Here is a 13,961-nt window from a genome sequence, read left to right as displayed (position 1 = left end):
TGGATTGCTTTTTCAAGAGGGTAGATAGAATTGAATCCAGCAAGGAACCAGAACCTGTGCCATCAACTACAGGTGTTAGTGAAATTGCAGCTTGCCCTCCATCTCCTATCACTGACAATCCTTCAGCTCTGTCATCTCCCACCTCCTCTCCCTCCTCCAGTCAGTAACTCTTCTTGGCTGTTCACTCGATGGCAGCCCCTGGATGCCAGCTGTTGTACTGTACTACTGTGCCTTTCAAGGTACTATACAGTAAGGTTAAAAATGTTTTATCTGGGGGCTTCCCTGGTGGCGCAGTGGTTGAGAACCTGCCTGCTAATGCAGGGGACACGGGTTCGAGCTCTGGTCTGGGATGATCCCACATGCCATGGAGCAACTAGGTCCGTGAGCCATAACTACTGAGCCTGCGCGTCTGGAGCCTGTGCTCTGCAACAAGAGAGGCCGCGATAATGAGAGGCCTGCGCACCGCGATGAAGAGTGGCCCCTGTTTGCCACAACTAGAGAAAGCCCTTGTGCAGAAACGAAGACCCAACACAGCAAAAATAAATTAATTAATTAATAAACTACCCCCAACATTTAAAAAAAAAAAGTTTTATTTTTTGTGTTTTATGTATTATTTGTGTGAAAAGTATTATAAACCTATTACAGTACAGTACTATATAGCCGCTTGTGTTAGTTGGGTACCTAGGCTAACTTTGTTGGACTTCAGAACAAATTGGACTTAAGAACGCACTCTGGGAACTGAACTCGTTCGTATGTAGGGGACTTACTGTACTTCTACACTGCTGATATTTGCTTAATTTGGCACAGTCCTTCAGTATAGCAATTGCTACGTATCGTATAAATAAAATAATCACATACTTTGTCACATTTCTGGAATTTTTCCTAAGGAACTAATCCAGAAGGAAGAAAAGACATATCTAGGGAGACAGTCCTTGCAATATTTACAACATAAATTGGAAGGTCCTAATTGCCCGATATTTACTCAATACATTTTGCATTCATTTTTAATGACAATCATGAAGACTCTATAGCACCAGGGGAACAGCTAACGAATCATTGCAAAGAAATACGGGGAAAAAAATGGGAAAGAAGCAAGAACTATTTTGTAAGGGAAAGCAAAATCAGGGCCGGGTCTAGGACGAGGTGAATGAAACATTCTCTAGGGAGCAAAATTTAGGCTGGATACCAAAAAGCTCAATAATCAAGACAAAAAATATTTTAAAAAGGCAAAATTAGTGTGAAAACATCCATGATAAAAATTCAAAATTTTAAATAAGAACAGAATCTGACCTTTCATTTGCATTATCCTGAGAGTGCCTCACTTGCCTCTCCCAAATTCAAGCTCAAAGATCCTGTCTTTGTTTAACGTGATTCTGTTTCATCAATAATACTTTTGCATTGATTTTTAAATTTTAAAAATTACATTAAACCATCATTTTCTCGAATTAAAGCTCCCTTAAATTTTGCACCTCTGGTGAGTACCTCTACTCACCCTAGTCCAAGCCCTGTGCAAACCCTTGGTAATAACTATGCGTTCAAGTGACAGTGGTTTTTATTTCTTGAACATATAAACTTTACGTGTATTTTAAAACCCAAACTCTAAGCGCGGTTGTCCGCGATCCTTAAGGCTCAGAGACCCAGACTCTCCGCGGCCGAGGGGGAAGTACTGACAGGGGCTGTTGGAGGTTTGGGCAACCGCCTTAGGGCCTCACCATGAAGCGCAAGTTAGCCCCTCGGGGGATGACGCTGCCCCGGAGCTCATTGTGGAGGTTCACGTACTCATTGATAAACGTTACGTCCTCTTCGTGTGGCAAAAAATGCGCGTTCAAACCGGAACCCAGCAGTAGTAGCCAGAACTCACAGAGCCACACCTCCCAAACAACCGTCTGCGCCAGAGGAAGCGTTTGGGCGTACCACTCCCGGGCGAAGCGCCTCGGGGTCTCCATGGTTCACTGGCCCTGGCCAGGCCAGTGCGCACGCGCCGGCCCGCCCCAGCGACCTGCCAATCAACGGGGAGGGGCGGTGCAGGCACGTCTGGCCCCGCCTCCCCGCGAACGGAGGGAAAAGGATGAAGGGAAACCAGAGTGAGGGAAGACTCGTGAAAGCTGTCTGCAGAACTAACCACAACAGAGGCTTGAGTTAAATGAGTGCAAGCTTTTCACTAAACTAATGTAGTTAAATATCCAGAGTCGATTTCTGACACCAGATGATGTGTCATCGTTTATTAATGTGTCAACTGCCCAGTAAATGCCAATTGCTGAATAAGTAACATGTCTGAGGAACCTTCTAATTCTTCTGTGACACTGATGAAAATTCAACCAAAAAAAAAATCCTTACTTGTTAAGTTGGGAGTTTAATGCAAGACCTTCCTTTTATTTTCCTCCTGGACAGAAGAATATCCTCTTTTAGGCCAACTTCCTCACTGAGATTTTCTCAATGTTTTAGTGATCATTTGTGGGAAACCGCAGGATAAATGGGAAAAGTGGAAAGCTCAGCAGGTAGGGGGTAGACTAGGGATCATCAAATTCTCATAAAGTTAAAATATTTTCATTTTTTTCTCTCACCAGCATGTCTGGAATATCAATATTCATCTTCTCTGACAAATTGTCATGTTAACAGTAGGTAAGAACTCATTTTTTTTTTTTGGTTTTCATTTCTTTCAGAAAAAAATGGCTAGTGTCCTAGCAGATTTTGGCCTGGTTTCTTTAGCTTCAAGTATTTGGCTCAAGAAAACTTGCTTTGAAGAATGTAAGTTGTAGGCACAAAATAAAAACATATTCGTTTTGGGGTATATATTTGCATATCACATATTGTGCTGGATAGCATTAAGGAGATATTCAGAATCATTGACACAGGAACAGAATTTGGCCACAAAGAAAGCATTGAAACCGCTTGACCAAAAAGTATCTAAAAATAAATGTGCTTTTAAAGATTATCTATGGTGTACACAACTGAAAGCAGTAGACCTCACAAGATGGTTTCATTCATGCCTTAATTCTTTTAATAAATATGTATTACCAGGTAGTGTGTTAGGTGGATGAGAAAGGCCAGTGGACAAGACACAAACCCTGCTTCCAAGTAGCTTACAGTCTAGAGAACTAGCAAATCGGTGACTTTATACCATGGATAAATATAAAGCCAAAGTGCTATGGCATAATGTGTGGGGCAACTAACACCCTTTTTGAGGACCAGGTAGGCCTGTTTGGGGAGTGTGACATCGAGAAAGTGAAGCACACAAGTTAAAGAGTGCATTCTAAACAAAGGAAAAAGCATGTAGTATGCTAGGAGATAAAAAAGGCTAAAAGTGTTTTAGTATGACCAGAGTGTATTGTGGGGGGTCAAGGTGGCAAGTGCTGAAAGATGGAATTCCTTTATTATGTTGGTACTGTTGTTAGACTATGAAAACTGCTATATTAAAGCACAAGATAAATACAATAATGCAGACTTAGATTAGGAAGAAATTTTAGCCTTTTACTCATCCCACTGTATTAGACATATCTGACACATCACTGACAGGTGATCACCATATCCTCTGCTTAAATAATTATGTTAGCAGGGAAGTCACTATCTCTTAGGCAGCCCATTCCATTGCTGGACATCTTACTCATTAATTTAATAAGTATTTCTTTAGGACCTCTATGTGTCAGACCCATGCTAGGTGTTAGAGCTACAAATTCTCAGCAAATTAGATTCGTAGTCTATCCACATGAAGCTTTTAGTTAAAGGTGATACAAATCATCAAATAACTATAATACAGAGTAATAAGTGCTATTTTAAAATTTAAAAAATTCTTGCTGTGTGTCAGGAGCTATTTTGTTTGTTTTCTATTGTGGTAAAATATACATAAAACTTACCATTTTAACCCTTTTTAGTGGAAAATTCAGTGTCAATTACATTCACTATGCTGTTTCCAGAACTATCGGGTGAGATTTTAAATGTTTGGAAAATATCAACTCATTTAAATAATAAAAACCTCAAGAAACAGATATTATGTTAAAATTTTTATTGAAGTATAGTTGATTTACAATGTTGTGTTTAATTTCTGCTGTTCAGCAAAGTGACTCAGTTATATTTAAATATTCTTTTTCATCATGGTTTATCACAGGATCTGTGCTATACAGTAGGACCTTGTTGTTTATCCATTCTATATATGTTTGCCTCTGCTAATCCCAAACTCCCAATCGTTTTCTCCCACACCTCTCCATCCCCTTGGCAACCACAAGTCTGTTCTCCATATCTGTGAGTCTGTTTCTGTTTCATAGATATGTTCATTTGTGTCGTATTTCAGATTCCACATATAAGTAATATCATATGGTATTTGTCTTTCTCTTTCTGACTTACTTTGCTTAGTATGATAATCTCTAGGTCCATCCATGTTGCTGCAAATGGCTTTATTTTATTCTTTCTAATGACTGAGTAATATTCCATTGTATATATATACCACATCTTCTTTATCCATTCATCTGTTGATGGGCAATTAGGTTGTTTCCATGTCCTGGCTCTTGTAAATAGTGCTGCTATAAACATAGGGTGCATGTATCTTTTCAAATTAGAGTTTTATCTGGATATATGCCCAGGAGTGGGACTGCTGGATCATATGGCAACTCTATTTTTAGTTTTTGAGGAATCTCCATACTGTTTTCCATAGTGGCTGCACCAATATACATTACCACCAACAGTGTAAGAAGGTTCCCTTTCTCCACACCCTCTCTAGCATTTATTATTTGTAGACAATTATTATTATAATGATGGCCATTCTGACTGGTGTGAGACGGTACCTTATTGTTAAGGAACAGATATTATTATTATCTCCATTTTACAGATGGAAAAGCTAAGAAAAAGCAAAGTAAAGTAATTTGTCTAAAGTCACCCAGCCAGTAGGTTTTAGAGCTGGTTTTCAAACTCAGGTGACTAATACAGGAGTACACAGGAACAGGAAATGAAGACGTCTAGTTTGGTTTGTGTAGAAAGAGGCCAAGCTTGCTGAAGATGTTTTGCAAACGTTCAACCTTTCAGATCTGTCAGTGAATTGGCTGACATCATGTACTTCATACAAAAAATAGAGCTAGGTTCTTCATGACAGTTTTTTTTTCTTAAATTCCATATATATGTGTTAGCATATGGTATTTGTCTCTCTCTTTCTAACTTACTTCACTCTGTATGACAGACTCTAGGTCCCTCCACCTCATTACAAATAACTCAATTTCATTTCTTTTTTGTCTGAGTAACATTCCATTGTATATATGTGCCACATCTTCTTTATCCATTCATCTGTTGATGGACACTAAGGTTGCTTCCATAACCTGGATACTGTAAATAGGGCTGTAATGAACATTGTGGTACATGACTCTTTTTGAATTACGGTTTTCTCAGGGTGTATGCCCAGTAGTGGGATTCCTGGGTCATATGGTAGTTCTATTTTTAGTTTTTTAAGGAACCTCCATACTGGTCTCCATAGTGGCTGTATCAATTTACATTCCCACCAGCAGTGCAAGAGGGTTCCCTTTTCTCCACACCCTCTCCAGCATTTATTGTTTCTAAATTTTTTTTAATGAAAGCCATTCTGACTGGTGTGAGGTGATACCCCATTGTAGTTTTGATTTGCATTTCTGTAATGATTACTGATGTTGAGCATCCTTTCATGTGTTTGTTGGCAATCTGTATATCTTCTTTGGAGAAATGTCTATTTAGGTCTTCTGCCCATTTTTGGATTGGGCTGTTTTATTGACATTGACCTGCAGGAGCTGCTTGTATATTTTGGAGATTAAACTTTTGTCAGTTGCTTCATTTGCAACTATTTTCTCCTGTTCTGAGGGTTGTCTTTTCATCTGATTTATGATTTCCTTTACTATGCAAAAGCTTTTAAGTTTCATTAGGTCCCATTTGTTTATTTTTGTTTTTATTTCCATTTCTCTAGGAGATGGGTCAAAAAGGATCTTGCTGTGATTTATGTCAAAGAGTGTTCCTCCTTGAGTTTTATAGTGTCTGGCCTTATATTTAGGTCTTTAAAACGTTTTGAGTTTATTTTTGTGTATGGTGTTAGGGAGTATTCTAATTTCATTCTTTTACATGTAGCTGTCCAGTTTTCCCAGCACCACTTATTGAAAAGACTGTCTTTTCTCCATTGTATATCCTTGCCTCCTTTCTCATAGATTAGTTGACCATATGTGCGTGGGTTTATCTCTGGGCTCTCTATCCTTGTTCCATTGATCTATATTCCTGTTTTTGTGCCAGTACCATATTGTCTTGATTACTGTAGCTTTGTAGTATAGTCTGAAGTCAGGGAGTCTGATTCCTCCAGCTCCGTTTTTTTCTCTCAAGACTGCTTTGGCTATTTGGGGTCTTTTGTGTCTCCATACAAATTTTAAGATTTTTTATTCTAGTTCTGTAAAAAATGTCATTGGTAATTTGATAGGGATTGGATTCAATCTGTAGATTGATTTGGGTAGTAAAGTCATTTTCATAATATTGATTCTTCCAATCCAAGAACATGGTATATCTCTCCATCTGTTGGTATCATCTTTAATTTCTTTCATCAGTGTCTTATAGTTTTCTGCATACAGGTCTTTTGTCTCCCTAGGTAGGTTTATTCCTAGGTATTTTATTCTGTTTGTTGCAATGATAAATGGGAGTGTTTCCCTAATTTCTCTTTCAGATTTTTCATCAATAGTGTATAGGAATGCAAGAGATTTCTGTGCATTAATTTTGTATCCTGCTGCTTTACCAGATTCATTGATTAGCTCTAGTAGTTTTCTGGTGGCATCTTTAGGATTCTCTATGTATAGTATCATGTCATTGGCAAACAGTGACAGTTTTACTTCTTCTTTCCCAATTTGTATTCCTTTTATTTTTCTTCTCTGATTGCTGTGGCTAGGACTTCCAAAACTACGTTGAATAATAGTGGTGAGAGTGGACATCCTTGGCTCATTCCTGATCTTAGAGGAAATGCTTTAGTTTTTCACCATTGAGTGAATTTGTCGTATATGGCCTTTATTATGTTGAGGTAAGTTCCCTCGATGCCTAATTTCTGGAGGGTTTTTATCATAAATGAATGTTGAATTTTGTCAAAAGCTTTTTCTGCATCTATTGAGATGATCGCATGGTTTTTCGTCTTCAATTTGTTAGTATGGTGTATCACATTGATTGATTTGCGTATATTGAAGAATCCTTGCATCACTGGGATAAATCCCACTTGATCATGGTGTATGATCCATTTAATGTGTTGTTGGATTCTGTTTGCTAGTATTTTGTTGAGGATTTTTGCATTTATATTCATCAGTGATATTGGTCTGTAAGTTTCTTCTTTTTGTAGTGTCTTTGTCTGGTTTTGGTTTCAGGGTGATGGTGGCCTCATAGAATGAGTTTGGGAGTGTTCATTCCTCTGCAATTTTTTAGAAGAGTTTGAGAAGGATGGGTGTTAGCTCTTCTCTAAATGTTTGATAGAATTCACCTGTGAAGCCATCTGGTCCTGGACTTTTGTTTGTTGGAAGACTTTTAATCACAGTTTCAATTTCAGTGTTTGTGATTTGTCTGTTTATATTTTGTATTTCTTCCTGGTTCAGTCTTGGAAGGTTGTGCTCTTCTAAGAATTTGTCCATTTCTTCCAGGTTGTCCATTTTATTGGCATAGAGTTGCTTGTAGTAGTCTCTTAGGATGCTTTGTATTTCTGTGGTGTCTGTTGTAACTTCTCGTTTTTCCTTTCTAATTTTATTGATTTGAGTCGTCTCCCTCTTTTTCTTGATGAGTCTGGCTAATGGTTTGTCAATTTTGTTTATCTTCTCAAAGAACCATCTTTTAGTTTTATTGACCTTTGCTATTGTTTTCTTACTTTCTATTTCATTTATTTCTGCTCTGGTCTTTATGATTTCTTTCCTTCTGCTAACTTTGGGTTTTGTTTGTTTTTCTTTCTCTAGTTCCTTTAGGTGTAACATTAGATTGTTTGAGATTTTTCTTGTTTCTTGAGGTAGGCTTGTATAGCTATAAAATTCCCTCTTAGAACTGCTTTTGCTGCATCCCATAGGTTTTGGATCATCATGTTTTCATTGTCATTTGTCTCTCGGTATTTTTTTATTTCCTCTTTGATTTATTTAGTGATCTCTTGGTTATTTAGTAACGTATTGTTTAGCCTCCATTTGTTTGTGTTTTTTACGTTCTTTTCCCTGTAACTGATTTCTAATCTCATAGCGCTGTGGTCTGAAAAGATGCTTGATATGATTTCAATTTTCTTATATTTACTGAGGCTTGAATTGTGACCCAAGATGTGATCTATCCTGGAGAATGTTCCATGCTCACTTGAGAAGAAAGTGTAATCTGCTGTTTTTGGATGGAATGTCCTACAAATATCAATTAAATCTATCTGGCCTATTGTGTCATTTAAAGCGTGTGTTTCCTTATTAATTTTCTGTTTGGATGATCTGTCCATTGGTGTAAGTGAGGTGTTAAAGTCTCCCACTAGTATTGTGTTACTGTCAGTTTCCTCTTTTCGAGCTGTTAGCAGTTGCCTTATGTATTGAGGTGCTCCTATGTTGGGTGCATATATATTTACAATTGTTATATCTTCTTCTTGGATTGATCCCTTTATCATTACGTAGTGTCCTTCCTTGTATCTTGTCACATTCTTTATTTTAAAGTCTATTTTATCTGATATGAGTATTGCTATTCCAGCTTTCTTTTGATTTCCATTTGCATGGAATATCTTTTTCCATTCCCTCACTTTCAGTCTGTATGTGTCCCTAGGTCTGAAGTAGGTCTCTTGTAGACAGCATATACATGGGTCTTGTTTTTGCATCCATTCAGCAAGCCTGTGTCTTTTGGTTGGAGCATTTAATCCATTCACATTTAAGGTAATTATCGATATGTATGTTCCTATGACCATTTTCTTAATTGTTTTGGGTTTGTTTTTGTAGATCCTTTTCTTCTGCTGTGTTTCCCACTTAGAGAAGTTCCGTTAGCATTTGTTGTAGAGCTGGTTTGGTGGTGCTGAATTCTCTTAGCTTTTGCTTGTCTGTAAAGCTTTTGATTTCTCTATCGAATCTGAATGAGATCCTTGCCGGGTAGAGTAATCTTGGTTGTAGGTTCTTCCCTTTCATCACTTTAAGTATATCATGCCACTTCCTTCTGGCTTGTAGAGTTTCTGCTGAGAAATCAGCTGTTAATCTTATGGGAGTTCCCTTGTATGTTACTTGTCATTTTTCCCTTGTTGCTTTCAATAATTTTTCTTTGTCTTTAATTTTTGCCAGTTTGATTACTATGTGTCTCAGTGTGTTTCTCCTTGGGCTTATCCTGCATGGGACTTGCTGCGCTTCCTGGACTTGGGTGGCTATTTCCTTTCCCATGTTAGGGAAGTTTTCGACTATAATCTCTTCAAATATTTTCTCGGGTCCTTTCTCTCCCTCTTCTCCTTCTGGGACCCATATAATGTGAATGTTGTTGCATTTAATGTTGTCCCAGAGGTCTCTTAGGCTGTCTTCATTTCTTTTCATTCTTTTTTCTTTATTCTGTTCCACAGCAGTGAATTCCACCATTCTGTCTTCCAGGTCACTTATCTGTTCTTCTGCCTCAGTTATTCTGCTATTGATTCCTTCTAGTGTATTTTTCATTTTAGTTATTGTATTGTTCATCTCTGTTTGTTTGTTCTTTAATTCTTCTAGATCTTTGTTAAACATTTCTTGCATCTTCTCGATCTTTAACTCCATTCTTTTTCCGAGGTCCTGGATCATCTTCACTATCATTATCCTGAATTCTTTTTCTGGAAGGTTGCCTATCTCCATTTCATTTAGTTGTTTTTCTGGGGTTTTATCTTGTTCCTTCATCTGGTACATAGCCCTCTGCCTTTCCATCTTGTCTATCTTTCTGTGAATGTGGTTTTTGTTCCACAGGCTGCAGGATTGTAGTTCTTCTTGCTTCTGCTGTCTGCCCTCTGGTGGATGAGGCTATCGAAGTATATATCTTTATATAGATGTTTTAGTGGTTACTATAGGTATTACATAATATATAAGTGTAATTTATTACAAACTATAGGTGTCAGCATTTTACCAGTTTGAATGAAGTGTAGAAATATTACTTCCATTTAGGTCCCTTTGCCACTCACTCCACCAATAATACAATTGTCTTAAATATTTCTTCTATATCAAGAACCTATATATGTTCCATAACCAATATAATATAACCAATATAACCATAACCTATGTTATAATTTTTGCTTTAACTCTCAAACATAATTTAGAAAAGATTAGGGAATAGTTTGTTATGTTTACTCATAGTTTTACTCTTTGTCTTGTGTTTTCTTCATTCCTGATGTTCCAGGAATCCTTGATTTATCATTATCTTACTATTTTAAGATCTTTGTTTAGCTATTCTTTTAGAGTGGGTCTGATTATGACAAATCATCTTAGTTTTTCTGAATCTGAGAATGTCTTAATTTCAATCTTCATTCCTAAAGCATATTTTCTCTATGTAGTATTCTTAGTTGACTCTTTTTTGAAATTGAAATTAAAGTTGAAAATGTTGTGCCACTTTCTCTGGCATCCTTGGATTTGGTTGAGAAATTTGATGACACTGAAATTGTTGTTCTCCTATAGGTAATGTATTGTTTCTCTCCAGCTACTTTTAAGCTTTTTTGACTTAGGGTCTCTGAAGTTTGATTATGATGTATGTTGGCATGAATTTCTTTGGGCTTATCATATTTGGCCTTTACTCAGAATTGTTTATCTCTTTATCTAAATTTTGGAAGTTCTCAGCCACTATTTCTTAGAATATTTTTTCTGGCCCTCCCCATCTTTCTCAATTCCTTCTGGGACTCCAATGACATGAATATTAGATATAATATTTTGTTATTGTCTCATAGATCCCTGATGTTCTGTTCATTTTCTTTTTTCAGTCCATTTTCTCTCTGCTGTTCAGATTTGGTAATTCCTACTGTTCTATTTTCAAGTTCACCGGTCTTTTCCTTTCCCATTTTCATTGCCCATCCAGTGAATTTTTAATATTGGTTTGTCTATTTTTTAGTTCTAAAGTTTCCATTTGAATCTGTAACTTCCATTTCCTAGCTGAGACTTTATTTTTTTTTTCATTTCTCTTAAGCATTTTTGTAGTAGCTCCTTGAAGCATTTTTATGATTTTTTTGATATTTTTTTAAATTGAAGTATAGTTGATTACACTGTTTCAGGTGTACAGCAAAGTTATATATATGTATGTATATATTCTTTTTATGATGTCTACTTTAAAATCCTTGTCAGATAATCCTAACATCTGTGCCATCTGGGTGTTGACATCTGTTGCCTTTTCTCATTCACATCGAGATTTTCCTGCTTCTTGGTATGTGACTGATTTTTTAAATTGTATCCTTGACATTTTCAGTTTTATATTATGAGATTCTAGATCTTAGTCAATCTTCCAGTTTTAGCAGGTCTTCACTGACATTGCTCCAGTGGGGGTCAGTCCTACTTATCACTGGTTGGTGGGCAAAAGTCCAGGATCCCTATTCGCTTTTATTAACCCTGCTGTGGGGAGGGTTATCTTGTTACCACTGGAAGGAGATGGACATCCAGGCTCCCCCTTTGCTTCTGCTGACATCATCTCATGGGGAGAGAAAGGGGTACCTTGTTATGACCAGGCGGGAATGAAAGTCTAAGCTCCCCAGTTGACCTCTGCTGACACCTCAGGAGAGGAAGGGGTATCTATTGCCTCAGATGAGGCTGGAAGTCCTGTTTCCCCATATGGCCTCCATTGACACTGTTGGGGGGGGGGTTGTTGTGAGGTGCACTTCATTACTGCTGGGTGGTAGTGAACGTGTATGCTCCATGCTTGGCCTCCTCTGACACCACCCTGGCTGGGAGGGAGAGGGGCACCTCATTACTGCCTGGTGGGGGCTGGAAGTCTCCTCACTCTCCTCTGACACACCACTGGTGGAGAGGTGATGGTAGGGGTGCTTCATAAGTGTCAGGCAAGGATGACGGTCTAAGTCCTCCACTTGGCCTTTGTTGAAAAGGATAAGAGGCTTGTTTTTTCCTCACATTGTTTGTCCAGAAGAGGATGTTTACTTTAAAAAGCAAAACAAACAAAAAACATTTCTGCCTTACTAGGCTGTCCCTTTCCTTATTCTCTGGCAAGAAAGGGCAGGCTTTTCTTGAGGCTTTTGTTTCCGTCATCCATTGACATTTCTGGATTTCAGGCTTCTTTAGTACCCAGTCCAGGATTTACAAGAGTCAAAAAGGAATTCCAGGGAACTCACCTTGTGTCATTCCTTGAGTCCTGGAGTCTCTAGAGGATCTGTCTGCTTTCTTTTCTCCAACTTTAAGTCTTCTGATATTTGTTTTATATAGAATATCCAAGGTTTTTAGCTATACTTAATGGGGAGAGTAGGGCAAATGGATCTACTCCATCTTGTTGGGAAGGTAATTTTTTAAAGTTTTTGCTCATTGTATTTCCCATTCCTATCTCCACAACTCTAAAAGAAGGCATTCCTAATAGATAGATAGATTCCCTATAATTCCTTGACTCAAGAATTTTGGCCTGGCAGAAAGCTTGAGCAGCTAAAAATAAAGGCTGTTACCAGTATCAGAATCGTAGCCTTGAGCATACAAAAAGATCTCAGAGGGAATGGTAGGACATTGGACTCAGAAGGTAGGGTATCTAATATTGTTCTTCCAGCCTTCGTTATGATTTCTGTGGCATAGGACTACCATGGAAGCAGTAGCATGTCCAACCTGGAAGGACAATGTCACTGGCATCCCAGTGGTCACTAGTTTGGAAGGATGATAATGATTATTGACTTGATTCCTAAAGATGCTTCCTTTATCTTTTGGAACAAAGACTTCAGATTTTGTGTGTGTGTGTAACAATGGGGGAAGATAAGTCCAAAAATGTTAAAGATAGCATTTTTAACTCCCTTGTCAATGTGAGGACTAAAAATTACACTGAAGTTGATTTAATGAAAATAAATAAATGCCATTATGTTTCCATTTTAGGATTGTAGATTTAAATTTATGCTATTAACCTCATTGGTTAATTTCCTATATTCTTTTTTTGTCATTTTAATCACTAATTTTCTTTCAAACTGCAAAAATTGTTGTATCAAAAATTTTGTTTTCAGTATCCAAGAGAGACTTCAGTAGTTTTCAGAGGATGGTACATAATTTACTCTTCTGAAAAATGAATAGACTGAGTGATGAGTTCTGACATACTAACCTCCACCAAAAATTATATGAACTTGAAACAGGTAAAATACCAGAAAGAAAGAGCCTCCATTTTTTTCTCGCAGATACAATTCAGAACCAAACCAAGAAATCAACAACAGCAAAGAAATGTTTTCAAGCCAATTCTTTTCACCTAATATATTCCTAGCTATAGTTTTTATGCAATTCATTTCTTTTCCAAGATATCTCAGCATATCTATAGCCTCTAGAAAACTTTACCTCCCATTAAGCCTGTGAGAATCCTAGTCTTTTGCCTGGATCATTGGGAGATTTCTCTGCTTTAAAAAGGAAAAATGATTAGCTTTAATCTGGTATATATTTTAAAAGAAAAAATATAAATTAAAGTACAGTTCTACCATGAAATAGCTTGTACCAAGTCATCCTCTATCCAAAGTATGGTACAAAAGAAAACTATTCTGTCATTCTAATTAAGATCTAGAATTATTACTATCCAAATGGTAAAGACTATGATCTTGAAAAAGTAAGAATTAATATCTGATGGCTAAGGAATTATATTTATTCAAAACATGTATTTCAAGCCAGTTCAAACATACATAACATGTACAAATTATAATTCCCTAGATGTATGTATAACTAAAAACATATATTTGCATTTTAAAATTCCCAAGGAGTCTATAATTATAGCTCATTTGTTTTGAATGAACAATGTAATTAAAAATTTTTCTAGGAAAAAAATTTAACGACCTCTCAGATCTGGCAATGCTTTCATTTAAAACGTAATTGCTATTAAGTCTCTGGCCCTAA

General features: G+C 37.2%; 2 protein-coding genes across 2 annotated transcripts in view; one reads left to right on the top strand and one right to left on the bottom strand.

Annotated features, from left to right (window-relative positions):
• GLIPR1L2 (GLIPR1 like 2) overlaps window positions 1-2,217 on the bottom strand; it is a gene marked incomplete at its 3' end in the record, with an annotated part of 31,830 nt that extends 29,613 nt beyond the window's left edge. The window contains exon 1 of the mRNA XM_089921588.1: window positions 1,713-2,217. Coding sequence (XP_089777714.1) covers window positions 1,713-1,946 — 234 coding nt within the window. The remainder of the gene's footprint in view (window positions 1-1,712) is intronic.
• CAPS2 (calcyphosine 2) overlaps window positions 1,945-13,961 on the top strand; it is a 39,989-nt gene continuing 27,972 nt past the window's right edge. The window contains 1 exon segment of the mRNA XM_089921587.1: window positions 1,945-2,084. Within this exon segment, the coding sequence (XP_089777713.1) occupies window positions 1,945-2,084 (140 nt within the window).

This window comes from Delphinapterus leucas, chromosome 11, assembly GCF_059928025.1.
Source record: "Delphinapterus leucas isolate spDelLeu-1000000601 "Yukka" chromosome 11, BTC_Dleu_Yukka2, whole genome shotgun sequence".
NCBI lineage: Eukaryota > Metazoa > Chordata > Mammalia > Artiodactyla > Monodontidae > Delphinapterus > Delphinapterus leucas.
Note: the sequence above shows the minus strand (reverse complement) of the source record. Positions and strands in the feature narration are given on the sequence as shown.